Consider the following 18,531-nt stretch of genomic DNA (forward strand, 5'->3'; position numbering starts at 1 on the left):
GACCAACTTGCATGACCTACAAGTGGTCATACATGTGCATGATGAGTGAGCTGACTCAGTCAAATAACCAATAACAGCGCCTATAAAGTGCAGGATGAATGATGCGCCATCAACGGTGAGGCCGTCATTGTTATGTATTGGAAGAGTTACAGGCCCGAATTCACAAAGGTGGTTTTGAAAACCCACGGTTGAATCCATGGTTTATGCAGATTTCCTGTATAAATTACACTTACAGTATTTTACCGCGTATCGGACGCGTGCAAAAAAATGTCCAATGCTGATGCGCGCTATTGTCACAGTGCGCCAAATTGATGCCTGTTACCATGGTAAGATATGCTATTTATTCCATGAGTCCACTGTTTGGAGAGTGGACTCATGAATAAAAACAGTGGACTCATGAACAAAATAGCGTATCTAACCATGGTAACAGGCGTCAATTTGGCGCTCTGTGACAAAAGCGTTCATTAAAATTGGACATTTTTTATACACGGGCCAGAAACGCGCTAAATTAAGCATAATTTATACAGGAACTCTGCATAAACCATGGACTCAACAGTGGGTTTTCAAAACCACCTTTGTGAATTCGGGCCACAATGTTTGGAACTCATTAAATTTGAGAATAAATTTCACTTGCTATCTGGCACTCTGTTTTCAAATATCAAAAATTATAGCGATGTTCTTTTTGATAATTGAATAACTCAAATCAGTAATCAACATATTGCGATCATTTAATTAGCGTAAAAAGAAGTCTTCAATTGCTGATTGTCGGCAAACTGATCGAATTCTTTGATGGTTCAAGTTTTATTCCCAAGCCTAAACATGACTGCACAGTTTCCCCATTCACCTCACACAAACTTTGGTCCTTGAAAACAAGGGTGATAAATAGTAACAAAGATACTACAAGGGGCGATTTTTTGAAACGCTCAATTAATGCTCATGGGGAAGGGCGCCCACTAACGTTGAGTAAGCAAACCTTCGCACATCGGCACAGAGCTGTGTATAAAACATATGGGGGAAAAAGAGAGAGGGAATTTTGGAGAGGGCATAATTTTTTTCTGGTTGAGAGCAAAAGAAATATAAAAAATGTGATTTAAAGGGGAAGTTCACCCTGATAAAAACTTTATTGTAAAAATAGCAGAAAATATAATAAAAAATATTGCCGAAGGTTTGAGAAAAATTCATCAAATAATTAAAAAGTTATTAGAATTTCAATTATTTGATTTGTGACGTCATATGCGAGCAGCATTCCTACATAGTGAATGGTAAAAAATCAATGAAATGTCATTTTCTCAGAAAATTGAAAATGGTTTTCACTGTACCTTTTGTATATCAAGAGACAAATAATGTCACACCCGATCATGAATAGAAAACAAAATTAAGTCATCAGGAACCATGCAAAATTTGAAATTCATGTATTTTATATTACATACCACATGGGGCAGCTGCTCGTTTATGACGTCACAAATCCAAAACTTTGAACTCTTATAACTTTCTTACTCTTTAACGGATTTTCCTCAAACCTTCACCAATATTTTTTACTATTTTTTCTGCTATTTTTGCAACAAAGTTTTCTTCAGGGTGAACTTCCCCTTTAATGCCAACATTAAAACTATGTTGGGCACTCAACATCCAAAATTGTGGGCAGGGTGAAGAAACAGCCCCAGGCTTTTTAGGCCTCAAAATATAGCCCCTTCTTATGAAAACTTGAACCAATTTAGTTTTTTATTATATAAATATCTTCATTTAGTAAACCTACACTACAGACAAATAAGTCCCCAAACCCCCTTTTTTTCGTTGCTAGGATGCATGTATGTTCAAGAGAATTAACTTGTTACCTTATAAAGCTAGCTGAACCATGGTAATAAATCGATTCAGACGTCAACAAAGCGAATGAGTAGAATCAGTTTCTGATGTCATAAAACACTTGTATTGCCAAATTGAAACCTGGCATTTTATTCACTGAACTTGATCAGTTGGTATATGCACCTACTTTAAGCAGGGGAGTCTCATGAAAGAACTCGTTGGACGTTTTATCCAACAAGTGCTGTTTCATCCTGCGGTTACCATAGCAACAGTGCTTCTCGGCAAATCAAATTCAAGGTAAGTTGTCAGATCTCACAACATGTTGGACAGAAACGTTGATGAAACGCTCTCCAGCGCTGGCTTGTGACTCTTCTCTTTCTGAAGGGTGGTTTTTTCAGAAAGGACACGGTTGGAGTAATCACTAGCTGAAGAAGCTGATCTAAGCGTTCCTTCACCCACTGTTCTTCCACATCCTTCGCCTGCCTTTCTTGGTGACCAAAATCGTAATATAATTAACTATTTTCCATAATCATCATGATAAAGAGTTTGCTCCGTTACTGTTTGAAATTTGCGAACTACTGCCTTGCTGTTGTGATGAGGAAGATGACGACGACGGATTATTTTTTCGACTTACAGCGGTTCCTTGTTCTCGTAGGATCTGGAGTTGTTGGCGCATGCTCTCTAAGAATAGGTCCATCGTGACAAACGACCGCTGCCGCAGAGCATCGTCAGCCTAAAGAAGTGAACAAAATGAGTACAGATAAGCTTGAACCAGAAGTGTATGCAGGATTTTTGAAAGGGGGGGGGTAGGTTCCGAGTTGAATGATGGGGGGGTGAACCCCTGTAAACCCCCCCCCCCCCCCCGGTTTGGGTTTAAGACATAGTCATATATTTACTTTTCCCTACTAAAAACAAAATGGCTAAAAAACATTCACACCCCCTCACTATCAATGCCAATTAAATGAGTATTGTTCTACAATGTAACATTTGTGTTTGCAAAAATTTGCTGAGATACTCCATGGCAATTACCTTGGCAACATAATAAAAAACATATTGAAATAATATTTTTGAAGGTCCAATCAAAATTAACTAACATTGTAACAAACCTTTTGCTGATCTTTGCAGTATTGGATGGAATCTTCTCTCGCCTGCTCGACGGCTCGCTTGACAGACTCTCGATGATGAGATCTTTCCTCTTCTAAAGATTTCTGGAACGCTTCCTGATATAGACATGCCAGGACACAGAAACAAAAAGACAAATATAGGTGCATCAGGAAAAGGGACACCAAATTTCATTAATGAATTTTTCCTAGGAGAAAAACATGTATTCAGTGCCATTATATTCATAAGTACTTAGTAGCGATAGGATGGTAAGTCTGTTCTTGCAACAAAGCCTTTTTCTATTATCCATCAGATAGATAGATCGATCCATCCATCCATTCGCCCACCCACCCTTCCACCTACCCACCCTTCCATTCGTCCATCCATCCATCCATCAACCCATCCATTCACTCGTCCATCCATCCATCCACTCCTCCATCCATTCTTTTATCCATACATTCTTTTATCTATCCATTCTTTTATCTATCCATCCATTCTTCCATCCATCCACTCATCCATCCATCCACCCACCCATCCATCCACCCGTCCACCCGTCGACCCACCCAACAATCAATCTATCCCTCCCTCCATCCTTCCTTCTTCCTTTCCACTATCAACATTACTAATGTACATATGAACAATATTTTCTTACTCTGCTCTTCTGTCTTTCTTCCATCAAAGCCTTTTCTATCCATCCATTCTTTTACCATCCATCCATCAAACAATCAATCTATCCCTCCCTCCATCCTTTCTTCCTTCTCCCTTTCCACTATCAAAATTACTAATGTACATACAAGTATGAACAATATTTGCTTACTCTGCTCTTCTGTCTTTCTTCCATCAAAGCCTTTTCTATCATCTCTCTTTCCTTTATCTGTTGTTCTTCTATCCTTTGTCTTACTTCATTCAGTCTATCATCTATCATTCCCGAGTATTTTGTTGTTTCTTCCCTTAACGCTGCATCCATGGCTGTTCGGCTCTCAGTCTGGGCATCCTAAATCATAAAAAAACACAAAGATAAACAATTTTTTACATGAACAAAAATTGAGAAGAAATGATGATTTTTTAGCCATCATCAACTTCTTTTCATGATATTTAGAAAGAATATCATGGAAAGATGTTCTACTGCAATTGATTACTTTTCAAATGTCTTCAAACTAAAAATATTACAAATAACAGCTGACAATTACGACATAGTCCCACGCATGCATTTCTGTGTGTGTAGAGCATGACCTTTGGAAGAAATTAATACAACCTTAATAACCCCTTTGCTTTACAGAAACAAATCAGAGGGCCGTTTCAGAAAGCTTTTCTTAAGTTACCAATGACTTTACGCACTTATTTAATGATGCATCCTTATGTAGCTGACTTTCCCCCCAAGATCATTTTCCAGTCGTGTGCAAATTTGAGCTTCATGGTCCTACAAAATGAAAACGATTTCCCCCTTACTCTTTAAGAATACCTTGTATTTTTGTATACAACATATACATAACATATACATAGAGTTCCAAAATTCATTTTATCTATTAAACGGTTAATAACAATGCATCTATCCCCGTATTCCTAACAGTAAGCAAGTTGCGGCTTTGTAGCCCTATTATCTCCTTTTTACAGCAGTTTTGTAGCCCTTTTGAAATACAGCTAGAAAACAGCAAATATTGTCCATTGTTATAGTTTCTCTATAGGCTTCTGGACATGAACCCTGCAAAATGGCCACAAAAGGGTGAATTTCGTCCATCACTGTGAAACTAAAATAATGGACCTTCACCTTTAATAATCTACTGACTTCCACTTGACTCCTCTCTTGTTCTTCCTGTAAGCACTCGGCTATATGTGTTCTTTGTGTTTCTACTTGAGCCTGGAGGGCTTCTTCGCTTCTTCTTTCTGATTTACTTCTCTCTTCTTCAAGAGCAGTTGTGAATCTCTGATGCTATAAAAAAAAGAAAAAGAAATATCAATAAAATGTAACTACCGGTAGTTTAATATGCTGCTATTTTCTTTCTTTTCTTATTGCTGCAGTCACGTTTCCCCTCTGGGGCCTGTTGCATAAAACTTTTTATCTGAGAAAACTCTGGTAAAAACTGAAAACTAAGGTTAGTCTGACTTCTGCCATTGACTTTAACACAGGGCAAAAACTCCGGTAAAACAACCCGAGTTTTCTCAGGTAAAAAGTTTTATGCAACAGGCCCCTGGTGTTCGCAAGGCAAGTCAAAAACAACTGTTTTATGGATTTCTATATGAACCAGACACAGGAAGCTGGTACAAAAATGACAAATACGGCTGTTTATGACTCATCGTACGGCCACCGCAGGCGAAATGTGACCGGACCATTACTGTACCATGTCATGATAGATAACAGTGCATAGGAAATTACCCTATTAATACTATTTCATTATACAGCTGAACATTTCATTAGAATCATATACAATACAAGACAAACATGACATTTTAAAAATCAATACCGGGTAATTTTCAAGCAATGCATGCACATACCTGTTCTTGTAATAACTCTTGGCATTTCTCCATCTCCTTGCTGACTGCTATCTGAAGTTGTTTTTCACTCAATTCCTGTTGCTCAGCAACAGCACATTTACATAATTCCTTTGAAAAAAAAGACATAACACATGTCAACTCTTGTCATTGATCAAAAGCAAAAGCCAAATGCCCCCTCCCCAAAAATACCTTTACACAAAGCAGTTCCCTCCAATGTTATATATTCTCTTTATGATCATTATATGAGGAAACATAAGATATCAATTCATCATCTATATGTTTAAAAGTATATGTATATTAAAAAAATGTCCAATGCTGATGCGCACTTTTGTCGCAGTGCGCCAAATTGATGCCTGTTGCCATGGTTATCAACGCTATTTCATTTATGAGTCACTGTTTGGAATTAATGAGTCCACTCTTCAAACAGTGGACTCATGAATAAAATAGCGTATCTAACCGTGGTAATAGGCATCAACTTGGCGCACCGTGACAAAAGCGTGCATCAACAATGGACATTTTATTATACATGCCCCCGATATGCACTAAATTAAACATAATTTATACTAACCCAGGGAACTCCCGCCCACTACGCTGGCGGGAACCCAGGGGCGGTATTCTGAACATTGTCTTATCTCCATATTTTATCTTATCTCAGAGATATGACAAAATCGGTATTCTGGTGGATGTCATAACTTTTGTCACAAAAATTGTCATAAATTTTGTCTTATCTCTTTGGCGCGCACCAAATATACGCGGCTTTAATGCGCGTAATCCTTTTATACAAGCAAAAGATATGACAAAAGTTATGACAGGGGGTAGCAGTCATAAATTTTGTCATATCTTTTAGTACCAAATATCCCGATACCCTGCCGACTGAATGTCAAGCATATAACGATATAATTTAGATTAGATTGTGGTATTAGTTTCACTCATCATCCACGACAATTTTTAAAATAATTTGTTCATGCTACAATTAGTTAGGCCCTACATATTAATTTCTCTTTTTTTTCTGTGTTTTCCTTATTTTTCTACTTCTCCTCTAAAATCCTTCACAGCTCACTGTCTCTCTTTGTAATTAAGCGCATCAATATTCGCGTAGTTGCGCGATGCCACCAACAGAATTGGGAATACCCCCTACCTGTCACGGGGCATTCCTATTGGCTAGAAGGGCTCCCACTGGGAACTAACGATGATTTTGATTGGATTGCTTCCGAAAAGATGGGCGGGAACTTTGAGAGATATGACAGGGAAAAGACAATGTTCAGAATACCGATTTGTGACAATCATAGCGGTGTCACATCTCGGAGAGAAATGACAAAATTTATGACAAAAGTTATGACAGAGTTACAGAATACCACCCCAGGATCTTACGTGTAAAGGCATACTCACCTGACAAGCGTGAAGTATGGTCAAAATAATTCTCCGAATAAATAGTTAAAACAGAAATCAAGCACTTACCACGATTATATGGATGAAGGTCTAACGAGTGGCAGTTTTTCTGACATCTGGGCACAGACTGGAACCTCAAAAAACAAAAAGTTCTCTCCTACCCCCGTCTCGATTGGCCATTTTGTTACAATTGTATAACAAAAATGGCCGATCGAGACGGGGGTAGGAGAGAACTTTTCGTGTTTTGAGGTTCCAGTCTGTGCCCAGATGTCAGAAAAACTGCCACTCGTTAGACCATCATCCATATAATCGTGGTAAGTGCTTGATTTCTGTTTTAACTATTTATTCAGAGAATTATTTTGACCATACTTCACGCTTGTCAGGTGAGTATGCCAAATTGCACGTAAGATCCTGGGCTCCTGCCTGAATAGCGGGCAGGAGTTCCCTAGGTTAAATTTATACAGGAAATCTGCATAAACCATGGATTTAACCATTGTGAATTCAGGCCACAGACAACAGTAAAAATTTCACCTTGTATTCTTCTACAATAACAGTCAAAGCTTGGTGACCAGCTTGCCTCATCTCATCCAGTTCTCTTTCGTGTCTGGCCTGGACCTCTTGGTATCTGGATTGCTGCTGCTCGGATTCTAACCTCTGACCTTCAACCTCTCGTTCTAGCTCTACGATCTTCCTTTGGAGCTCTTCTTTATCCTAAAATTACAATATCTATATGTTAATATGAATCTTAGTCTAGATAACTTACTTAGTCATTGTAAAGCACTACATGAACATGTATAAGGAAATATGTTTATGTTTGCATTTCTCTTAAGGGGCAATAGGACCTAAGCATGACATTTCTCCCCAGTTTTTTGATAGGGGTAGTAAGAATAATGCTAATGATAATAACAATATTAATACCCAAAATTTATAACTGGCTTTTCCCAAATGGCCAAACCAATTTCAATTTACCTCATACAAAAACAAAAAGACAATAACAAACTTTTGAAAGGAAGCTAGTTGCCTAAAACAAAAGAAGTTTTTAGAGACATCTTGAATAATTAAATTGTCGGGGATTGTCTTATGTGAGAATGTTGATCTGGGCTTCCTTCTTTTCTCATTTTTTCCCCCTGTTTTCAAACTTTCTTGCTTTTCATTTATTGAACAAGTGGAATGCCTCTGGCCGTCTCACCTGCATCACGCGGTTCAATATAGCAGCAGTGCTCACTTTGAATACTACTCTAACTCGCACAAGATGTTCAGTGATACATGGTTACTCTTATTTCCCTTTTTTATGAACTAGACCAATAAACTTACAGAGATATGATGGTTATTCAACAAAAAACCCCAACATGGCCAAAGTTCATTGACCGTACATGACCTTTGACCTTGATCATGTGACCTGAAACTCGAACAGGATGTTCAGTGATACTTGATTACTCTTATGTACAAGTTTCATGAATCAGATCCATAAACTTTCAAAGTTATGATGGTAATTCAACAGATACACCCAATTCTGCCAAAGTTCATTGACCTTTGACCTTGGTCATGTGACCTGAAACGCGCACAGGATGTTCAGTGATACTTGATTACTCTAATGTCCAAGTTTAATGAACTAGACCAATAAACTTTCAAAGTTATGATGGTAATTCAACAGATACCCCCGATTCAGCCAAAGTTCATTGACCCTAAATGACCTTTGACCTTAATCATGAGACCTGAAACTTGCACAAAATTTTCAGTGATGCTTGATTACTATTATGTCCAAGTTTCATGAATCAGATCCATAAACTTTCAAAGTTATGATGGGAATTCAACAGATATCCCCAATTCGGCCAAAGTTCATTGACCCTAAATGACCTTTGACCTAGGTCATGTGACGTGAAACTCATGCAGGATGTTCAGTGATACTTGATTAACCTTATGTCCAAGTTTCATGAACTAGGTCCATATATTTTCTAAGTTATGATGACATTTCAAAAACTTAACCTCAGGTTAAGATTTCGATGTTGATTCCTCCAACATGGTCTAAGTTCATTGACCCTAAATGACCTTTGACCTTGGTCATGTGACATGAAACTCTAATAGGATGTTCAGTAATACTTGATTAACCTTATGGCCAAGTTTTATTAACTAGGTCCATATACTTTCTAAGTTATGACGTCATTTCAAAAACTTAACCTCAGGTTAAGATTTGATGTTGACGCCGCCGCCGTCGGAAAAGCGGCGCCTATAGTCTCACTTTGCTTCGCAGGTGAGACAAAAATCTGTGATGCCAAATTGAAGCCTGCCGGTGCAAGACCTTACCCTTTGCAAACGTAGAGTCTCCCTCTCTGTCACCGACAGACTCTGCTCCATCTGGGCCACCCTCTCCGCCAGCTCCACCTCCGCCCTCCTGGCTCCAGCATTGAGATCCAGGCCCTCCGGCACCTGGGGCACTGGAGCCGGGGCTCCGTGCGGCCCATCCAAAGCGGCTGCGGCCTCCGACTCGCTGATACGGCCGTTCTCGTGTGGAGCCATCATGTCGTTGGGCCTTGCACCCTCCTGCAGGTGAAGGTACTCTTCAGGGTAAATCTTGAAGACTGAGTAGGTCCATGTATCAACTAACTCATTTAGAGTCACCGGGTAAGTGTTTCAACATGGCCCTAGTAGGTCCATGGTTTCATACAGCTGTTTGTAAGTTAAGAGCGATTTTAAGAATGACTGGTAAACCTTTCTTATGCTCTAAATAATCACCAATGAACAGTTTACTGGTCAATATCATATATCACAAGAAAGGGTTACCAGTCATTCTTAAAGTCGCTCTTAACTTATCAGCTTTATGAAATGACCCGGTTGTGTTTCATAAAGTAATTCGTAACTGATTTTCACTGACAACCCTGATAACTTAAGCAACAGAATTTCTTGCCTCTAATTGGCTAGGATCAAGTTTATCAGTGAAGACCACCTACAATGCAATACAACTATATTTCCAACCAATCAGAAGCCTGCATTCAGGAGTTGTATTTGATATTCTAGAGTTGCTTTGAAGTTCAACACAACACTTTCTACAAAGGGCCTCAAAACTGCTTTTAACCTTTGAATAACGTTTATATTTGCATGAGGAGTCGTGACAACTATTTCACCTGCTTTGAGTCAGGCGCAACACCAACTTGGGTACCTTATTACAAGGTTTGATATTACAAGAAGACAATAAATATAGTTCTCATGAAATTTTAATATATTGTGTTGCCTCAACCCAGGTGAGGTAAATGGGTACCTGGCAAGCAATTTATCTCCTGATATGCAGAGTGCATAACAAATGCTTTGTGAAAGCCAGGGGAATCATAATGCATTAATATAGACTTCTAAACGCCACCGCACACCTTACAACCCGACTGGTCGGCGACTGGCTTGCGACTGAGTAAGGCAGAGCTGCCAACCTGAACAAGAACGTTTCAGTATTTTTAAAGCTGAAAATCAGTAGTTTGGCAAGGAAATCAGTATTTTCAAAAAAATACCATAGGACAACACATAAAACTGAAACTTGAGAAATCAGTATTTTGCATGAAACCATCAGTATTCTTCTCATTTTTCAGTACTAAATACTGAAAATCCGTACTACTTGGCAGCTCTGGTAAGGGGAGATGAATCGCAAGGCAGTCATACGCCTCGACACCGCACACCTTGCGATCCGATCTGCGACTCACGCATGCGCTTTTTGGCATGGCATCTGAGAAATTGCGCTCACTACTGCGTATGCGCGTTCTTTATCATAATACGCGTTATTCAACTCTGCTGTCTGATTGGCTGGAGGTTGGATTGAGCTTGCGATCCAGTCATAAGGATTCAACATGTCAAATCCTTCCGATTTTCCTTGCGACTTGTCTCTGACCGGTCTGTGACGCTCAAGCTGACAAGAGCTGTGACGTCACATCTCCCCTCACCCAGTCGCTAGCCAGTCGTCGACCAGTCGGGTCGTAACATGTGCGGTGGCCTTTATATCTAAGTATTTATTGCTCATATAAGCTTATCAAGGATTTGAAATTTGCATGTTTCCACACGAACGAGGGTTTTCATATCTGGATTGCCAAAATTATATGAAAAATAATGTCAAATGCATCATGTGAAAAAAATGACCGTCATACGTACAAGTATATTATGTACATATTATTCAAAGTGGTAAGAAATGTACTGTACGAAGCAATATTTATATTTCATTTTGCGGGGACCAATGAAAACAATCTTAAATCTCATAGGCTCACACAAAAAGTATTTAGTGCTACATAAGCCAGTACACTGAAATATAAGACAAATGATTTTCACCTCATCATCATCTAAACTAACATCGATGCCATCCAGTCTGTTGGCTCCTCGGCCAAGAGAGGGCTCGTTGAATGGGGCGCCCTCAACTGAGACGGCTTCTACAGCTGCTGCACCGTTCTGTTGGGCCTGTTGCTGGGCCTGAAGAGATGCCTCTGCCTACAAGATAAAAAAAGTATAAGGGATGTCAACCACATTTGTCATAGCGTTTCTAGGTGGAGGCTTCAGCATTTACTGTGATGCTAAATGTAAAGCAATGTGTCTGATTGGTAAATTGCCATTTCATCTATTGCGAAGCCGTCCTTTCATCACATGGTCTACCTTCATCTAGTCTAATGCCATTCCATCCATCAACATTACAACTGTTTGGTGTAATAATCATTTGGTAAAATAAGCATTTTATCTAATCATCAGTTCATCCATGTTCAATTCATCTCATAACCAGTTGGTCTAATACCCATTTTCTTTTCATTCATTTTGCCCAATAGTTCAATTAGACGAAACGGTATATGGACTAATTGGCTATTGGACCAACTGGTTATTAGACGAAATAGTGATTGGATGAAATGGCAACGAGACCCTGTGGATAGTGGGCGAACAGATGGTACACCAAATGATAGTAGATGAGTTGGTAATTGGACAAATTAGCATTAGACCAATTGAAAATAAACTGCCTGATTGACAATAATGTGGTGCATGTTTTTCCTTACCCCCCCAAAACAAAACTGCTACCGGGAATTTGTTGATAATAAGAAAACCACTAAAAAAAAAGACAAGTTGGTATGAGCTGTTATTTGGACCCCTCTCACAGCCAGGGGGGTGGATTCCAGCACCCTCCCCCTTGAGATCTCAGCCTTTGATCGCACAAGCGCCAAACAAATTTGCAAAGTGGTAGCGTGCGATAAAATCTACAAGGCAGTATGGTTAATTTTTTTGAAATGATAAGATTTTTCATTTAATGAATTATGCTAATTTATGCATGAAAAAAAAATGTTTGCTCTAATCAACGACATGTATCATACAGCCCCAAAACTGCTCATTTTTTATTCACAGACTCTTTGTAGAATCCTGATCAAATGTACTTTCAAAAACATTTGGTATTGCAATTTAATTCTTATTTTGTTGTTTTTTTTGTTTCATATGTTTTTTTCAACTTTTTGTTTTTAATTAAATTTTCAATGGAAATCCTTGCAGATTTAACTCTGATCATAAACAAGACAAATTCAATTAAGTTTATTCAGTAATTAGAAATAATGATGCAGTTATGAATTCATGAATACACAATTTGCATGGAACTTGCACATGAATTCATGTTTTTGAGCAGTTTCGGGTCTGCACTTTAAGACATAATGTCACGTAATTTCATAACCGCGTACCCGTGCATCGCAAATTTCGTCTCAAAAGATGAGCGAGATCTGAAAGTAGAAATTCAGTGAGCGGCACGATTGAAAAAAAATTTGTGAGGCGGATTTATCGTGAAAAATGTAGAGGGGGGGGGGCCTTTTAGGGTTAAATTCAAGATATACCTAATACTGATGCTGCTACTACTACCAACTACACACATTAACTCTACTCACCTGAGATGCTAATTCGGGTGGTGGAGCCTTTGGTATGGGATCAGCAAAAGGAGGATCAATATCCGGTTGAGGCTGCGGCTGACGAGACTGGGCAATCACAAGATCCGGCTGGCAAGCAGCACCTGAGGAGCACAGCAATTGTCAAGAAAGAAAAATAAACATAATTTTTCTCAACGTACACTGTATTTGGGGTATATCAGTGAAAGAACACACAGACGGGATTGGGGCCATTTCGCCCCCAAAATGATGAAAAGAGCCCTTGAAAGTGGAAAATAGAGCCCCACAAAATCCCATTCAATGCAATATAAAGCCTACCCAATGTTGAAGATTTAGAAAGTACATGTAGATCATGAAGAGCGCCCCTTGAAATAAAAATTTGTTGACTGGTTGAAAAGTACAAAGAAGTCTCGGTTTAAGAAATTATGTCATAAATAATTGATAAATTTAAGACCAGTTGTTAGTATGTTGCACCTGGGGTGACACGTTTGGAGTGTGAATGTGTGTGTTTTGTCTGTGTGAGTGTGCGTATGCTTGCGTGTGGGTAATGTTCCTGTTGTGATCTTTAAATAACTTGTAATTTTTATTATTTTTTTCTCATAGTTGTTCCATTTTTAAGTAAAATATCGTATGCAGGTGCCCCTGATTACAAGCTGTGCTTCTTTGGGGTCCCAAACCTGTCATTTTCCTCAGTTCTTTTACTGTAACCATTTATTTTGTTTGTACTTTGTTCTCCTTTGACTGGTTTGAATAAATTCAATTCAATTCAAATCAAATTCCCGCTAAAGTGGGTGACTGATTTTTTGGTTCTTTGTTGACCTTTCAGTGACTGTTGGTGTTAATTTTTACATGTATATCAATTAATATGCACTGACAGGTAAATTTCATTAACATGTACAAGTATAGTGATCACAAACATAGAAACATGGAGCAGTACCTTCATTTTACAACGATGGTGTTTTATAAAGTTCTTTGTAAGGTCATGCATGACTTTACGTATGAATGGAACATGTTTTAGGTTCTTAGTCAACTACATGAAGGTACATCATTAGGCACAAGATAGGGTCACCAGTTGAATGTAATGTTGTGTGTATAGTCATGCACAAGGTAAAGTGTAACTTGATAGCTTTAGGAAAGGAGCTGGGGAATCAAATGCGCAATAAATTGAAATGAATTAAGACTTATGACTGATCTTGCGAGCTTTATAGACCATTTGGTAGTTACCTCATGGACAATTTTGATCAAATGACCTTTCATTTCCTTCATTATGATAGGCAGATTTCAAAGCAAGATATTACATAAGCTGGCCTTACATAGCAGGATGAAGGAATTGAATAGACCAAACCAGGTGACTAGAATAGCACACCAATGAGCACTTTATGAAGGTATTTGTTCATTCCTACTTTGAATGCATATCATAACACGTTGCACAATGTACTTGGCAAACTGTGAAATACCAGTTGTTTGTGGACACATTGTTCATTTTTGTAGATGTACAATGTAAATGAAAACCACTATTCAAAAGAATATATGAATAATCAAGACATCAAAGTTGGTGCTTATCTCATTAGATTTTAAACCACCATGTCACTTTAGTACAAATGACCTTCCTCTGATCATGCGTAGAATCTTTTGATCATGCACAGAAAGGAACTACGAACTGGCTTATTTGACTTGTGACTGATTGCAAGTTTCTTGAAATGACCGTTTATCTCACCCATTGAGAATGCAGCCCAGGGTGATGGGCTAGCCTCTACTCCAGGCCCCGGTGACTGCTGACCCAGCTCCGGTGGAATGGGCGTGGCTCCCTCGAACCCTCCAAAGTCATCCCAGTCTTCTTCTCCGCCCCCTCCTCCTGCTGCCCCTCCTACCGCTCCACCTACCGCCCCTTGGGATGCATCAGCATTGCCCTAGGAAAAAAACACCCAATGTATCAGATAATAATAACAACAATAATAATAATAATAAGAATAATATTAATATAGGCATATATTGCTCTCCCAGCGGGCCCTGCCATTTTTGTATTTGAGATACTATCTCAAGTCCATCACCTTCATAACACACATGATACACTCAAACTGAAAATACATTGTGATGTCATGAAAGAGTGAGGTTGACATTTTGGATGTGAGATGTAGTCATTAAAGGACAAGTCAACCCCAACAAAAAGTTGATTTAAATAAAAAGAAAAAAATCCAACAAGCACAACACTGAAAATTTCATCAAAAATCAAATACATGTACAAAATAAGTTTACATTTTAAAGTTTTTCTTAATTTCACATATAAGTTACATGTATATGCACATCCTGGTCGGTATGCAAATGAAGAGACAGACGTCATCCGCTCACTATTTCTTTTGTAATTATTACATGAAATATTCTAGTTTTCTCCTCATTGCTAAGTGAAACAACCATTTCCTCCTGAACAAATGGAATAAGCTTTTTCACCATCACAGCGGCACAATGCATTATTGGGTACGTGATACTTGATACGATAATTCCTCTTGCAGCTCCAAAAAGCTAAACTGGAATGAACTTTGCAATATGTCCTGAAAGATTGGTGTCATAGTGAAGACCTCTATTTTACAATAAAAGGAGAGTGCGATGTGCAAGTAAAAACCTGGATACATCTTAAAGAACAAGAGATCCGGTTGGAGGCTGCAGATTTCTAATAATGGGGGAAGTGCAGCCTCTTTAAATGCTGGTAGACCTGTTTTGTATACAACTTCGCCAGACAGGTGGTTCCATATTCGAATTGTCCTTGGGAAGGAGTATTTGTAGGAATCAATAGATGACTTTGGCGCAGCAAATTTCAGTGTATGGACCTTCCTTGCAAGATATGTTGCCGGAGTGACTATAGCTGGCATTGGCATGTTGACCAGTCTGTAGTGAATCTTGAAAAGATAAGAGCTTTGGTCCAGGAGTCACTGATGATGTAGTGTGTCCCATCCGTGAGCAGACAACAGGTGTGAGGAAGACGTAGACCACCTGTCGTCATGGGCAACATGACTACAACAAAACTCCCAAGAATATTCTGTAATCTGACTGGTCCAAATCGGATCACATGATATTCAGCAAATTGCATCCAAAATGCACTATCCTGCACTCTGATGTCATACATGTACCAAATGTACTATCATGCACTGTGACGTCAGAGTGATAGTGCGAGGTCTGGAATTATTTAGAATTAAGATCAAATATAGCAGTCGGGGCAACTCAGTAACGTGGGGGAGGGGGCGGTTGTGTAAAACAAACAATACACGCATTTCTTGTGCATAGAGAACCTAAAGAATGAACTCTGTGCTTGACTTGATGCGGTATATCCATTGGCTCTTCTCGCACATCATTCATTATCAGTCCCTGCATGCACACACTTTTTTTGTATAATGTCAAAGGTTGCAGCAGACATAAAAAAGGCCATCGTCCTTGGATACGGATCGCTATCACATTGAAGAGCATCGAATGATCGCCAATTCTAATAAAAATTTTAACTATTTCTTGCGATCTTTTAAACTAATAATGGATAAATATGTTTCTGAGCTTACTCTTCATCAAATAAGTAATTGGACAGTCATGACAGTAGCAGCATTAAACAGGGTTCCCATAGAAATGTGAAAACATAGTTCAATGACTTTTCCCTAATTCTCTTTTCTGGTCTAGGCCTACATGGTGTAAGGACTAAGAAATTGCGATTGTAAGCACTGACAGGCAGCTTGCAAATAATATTTAGCTACAATCACTTGTTCACTGCTACCATCTGGCCTGTGGAGAATCTACAGGTAGGACTATGGTATGCCAATGCTGTATAGAGCACACACTTTAAAAAATCATTAAAATATCACTTTTGTGACCAAAATTACTAATTTCCATACAGTTTTAATTTATTTATCATTAGTAATATGGGAATATTTTTTGTATTCACCAGAGCGCTCAAAAACTTGAATTTTGGGCATATTTTTGTGTACGCCCTCTATTGGTGGAAAGTAATATGGCAAGAAAATTTTCATTTTTTGATCTCTATTTTTAATTAAGAAAAAATGATATAAAGAATCAAATTTAAATAAGAGCCAAGCAGTATGAATTAACAGGTCTAATGGAAACTGTCAGTGTAAAAAATCAAGCATTTGCCCCAAAGAAAAAGAGAAAATAAGCCAAACATTGCCACCCTTATTTTGTCACACATGGAGATATAACTGAGAACAAGGTTATATTATAACCTTGTTCATTGAATGAGTGGCTACAATAGTACAAATATAGTTCAATCAAGGTATGATTTGGAAAGCATTGGCTTATAAACTGTAACAAATTAAATTGAAACTGATGTCATTAAAAATTTGTAATCTACTGTTGTAGTAAAAAATCCATAGAATTTTTGCGTTTTTTTTTAATCTAAAGTTGAACTGAATTAAAAGTGAAAAAATTACTGCTAGAAGAATGGGCATGTTTTTTTGCAAAAAATACATAATTTGCTTCATATTTAATGATATTTTTGGCACACATAGTCTTAAAAGTATGAGGGACAATATCAACTGAAAATTTTGTGGAATTCAAAAGAAGTCCATGATTAATTCAAGTTCAATTTGAGGTGGGCAGACATACATTCAAGACTCTCTCACACAAAATTCTACTACAGTCCCACTCGTGCAAGTCCATGTAGTTATATTTTCAGACAGATTAATGAAACAAAACTTACTTCTGCGGGAGGATCACCGGAAGGAAAACTAGCCCAGTTATCTGCCATTTAGTAGCTGGAGTAATGAAGATGTTGGTTATGATGAAATTCTCGATCGGGAAAATACGGTAACAACCAGTTTTTCTTCAGAAAAAAGGTACACCGTCGATTCCGAGATCCGGGAAAATGCCGCAGATGCAAAGTGCCGTATCCGACTTATCTCGCACTGCGCTGCACTCGTACTCCGACAATAGGCATTTTCGGATACTTTTTTGTGAGGGGGGGGGGGGGGGTGATGGTAGCTAAAAGAAAAATTAGTTTCGACTTCTTGCTATTATCATTAATAAATTTCATATATGAAAGTTATTGGTGCTATTGAGGGTGGAATATTTTTATCCATCTTTCAGTGATCGGCCACTAGCTCGACTACCTCCCCCACTTGGGGGTCGGGGGGGGGGGGAGGAATGCGTGGTTGCCTGTGGGGGTCTGCATGGTCAACCACAAACACTGACTGTACTGTAGTGCATTAGAAGTTTATTCTTACAGCCAAAGCAATCTAATGAGACTTTAACAAATGCGAACGGGAAACGGGCTGGTTTCTCTTTTTTTTTTAATATACAGTAATGTCAGTATGCCCTTTTTTTTATAATTTTATAAATTTTTTTATGCATATCTAACCAGACAATGAACGCAGCGCTTAGCGTGAGTATGGAAGGCCCTTGGAAGCGGGGATGCTGAAGCACCCCTAAGACCTTCGCGTGTATATCATTTTCCATATAGGCAGCATCACGAATTCTCGTAGACGTTTAAAAAAAATGGAGAAGTGTGGTAAAATGGCCTATATTTTTTTTTAGTGAACCCCCTTTTTTTGTTTGTCGAATTCCTTGGGACAGAAATAACCTTCTTTTTGTGGTGACAACTTTTTTTTCCTAATCAAATTTAATTCAGCACCCACAGTTAAATAATCGCTCCCATGCACAGTGGCGTACCATGGGTCACGGCATGGGGGGGGGGGGGGGCACCATCAAAAATTTTGAGTCAGCGCGCTCAGTTGCCAGGTATACTGACCTAAAAGAGACATTTTAAGGACAGTGCCATTAAACGGATATGTATCTCACTGACCAAATAATGCGAGCGCGAAGCGCGAGCTGAAAATTTTTGATATTCAGATCTAGAAAGGGACATTAATTATAGGCCTAA

The 18,531-nt window shown here is 38.6% G+C and overlaps 1 protein-coding gene across 1 annotated transcript; it reads right to left on the reverse strand.

Annotated features, from left to right (window-relative positions):
- Positions 1-1,530: 1,530 nt before the first annotated feature.
- LOC121421508 (coiled-coil domain-containing protein 91-like) lies at positions 1,531-17,554 on the reverse strand. Its single transcript, XM_041616240.1, has 11 exons — positions 17,353-17,554; positions 14,377-14,569; positions 12,663-12,784; positions 11,089-11,244; positions 9,091-9,327; positions 7,318-7,497; positions 5,398-5,505; positions 4,673-4,834; positions 3,722-3,898; positions 2,910-3,023; positions 1,531-2,536 (listed from the first exon to the last, which is right to left on the reverse strand). The coding sequence occupies exons 1-11, from the start codon at positions 17,398-17,400 to the stop codon at positions 2,336-2,338; spliced, it is 1,698 nt and encodes a 565-aa protein (XP_041472174.1). The 5' UTR covers positions 17,401-17,554; the 3' UTR covers positions 1,531-2,335.
- Positions 17,555-18,531: the final 977 nt, after the last annotated feature.

Source organism: Lytechinus variegatus, chromosome 9 (assembly GCF_018143015.1).
Source record: "Lytechinus variegatus isolate NC3 chromosome 9, Lvar_3.0, whole genome shotgun sequence".
Classification (NCBI taxonomy): Eukaryota; Metazoa; Echinodermata; class Echinoidea; order Temnopleuroida; family Toxopneustidae; genus Lytechinus; species Lytechinus variegatus.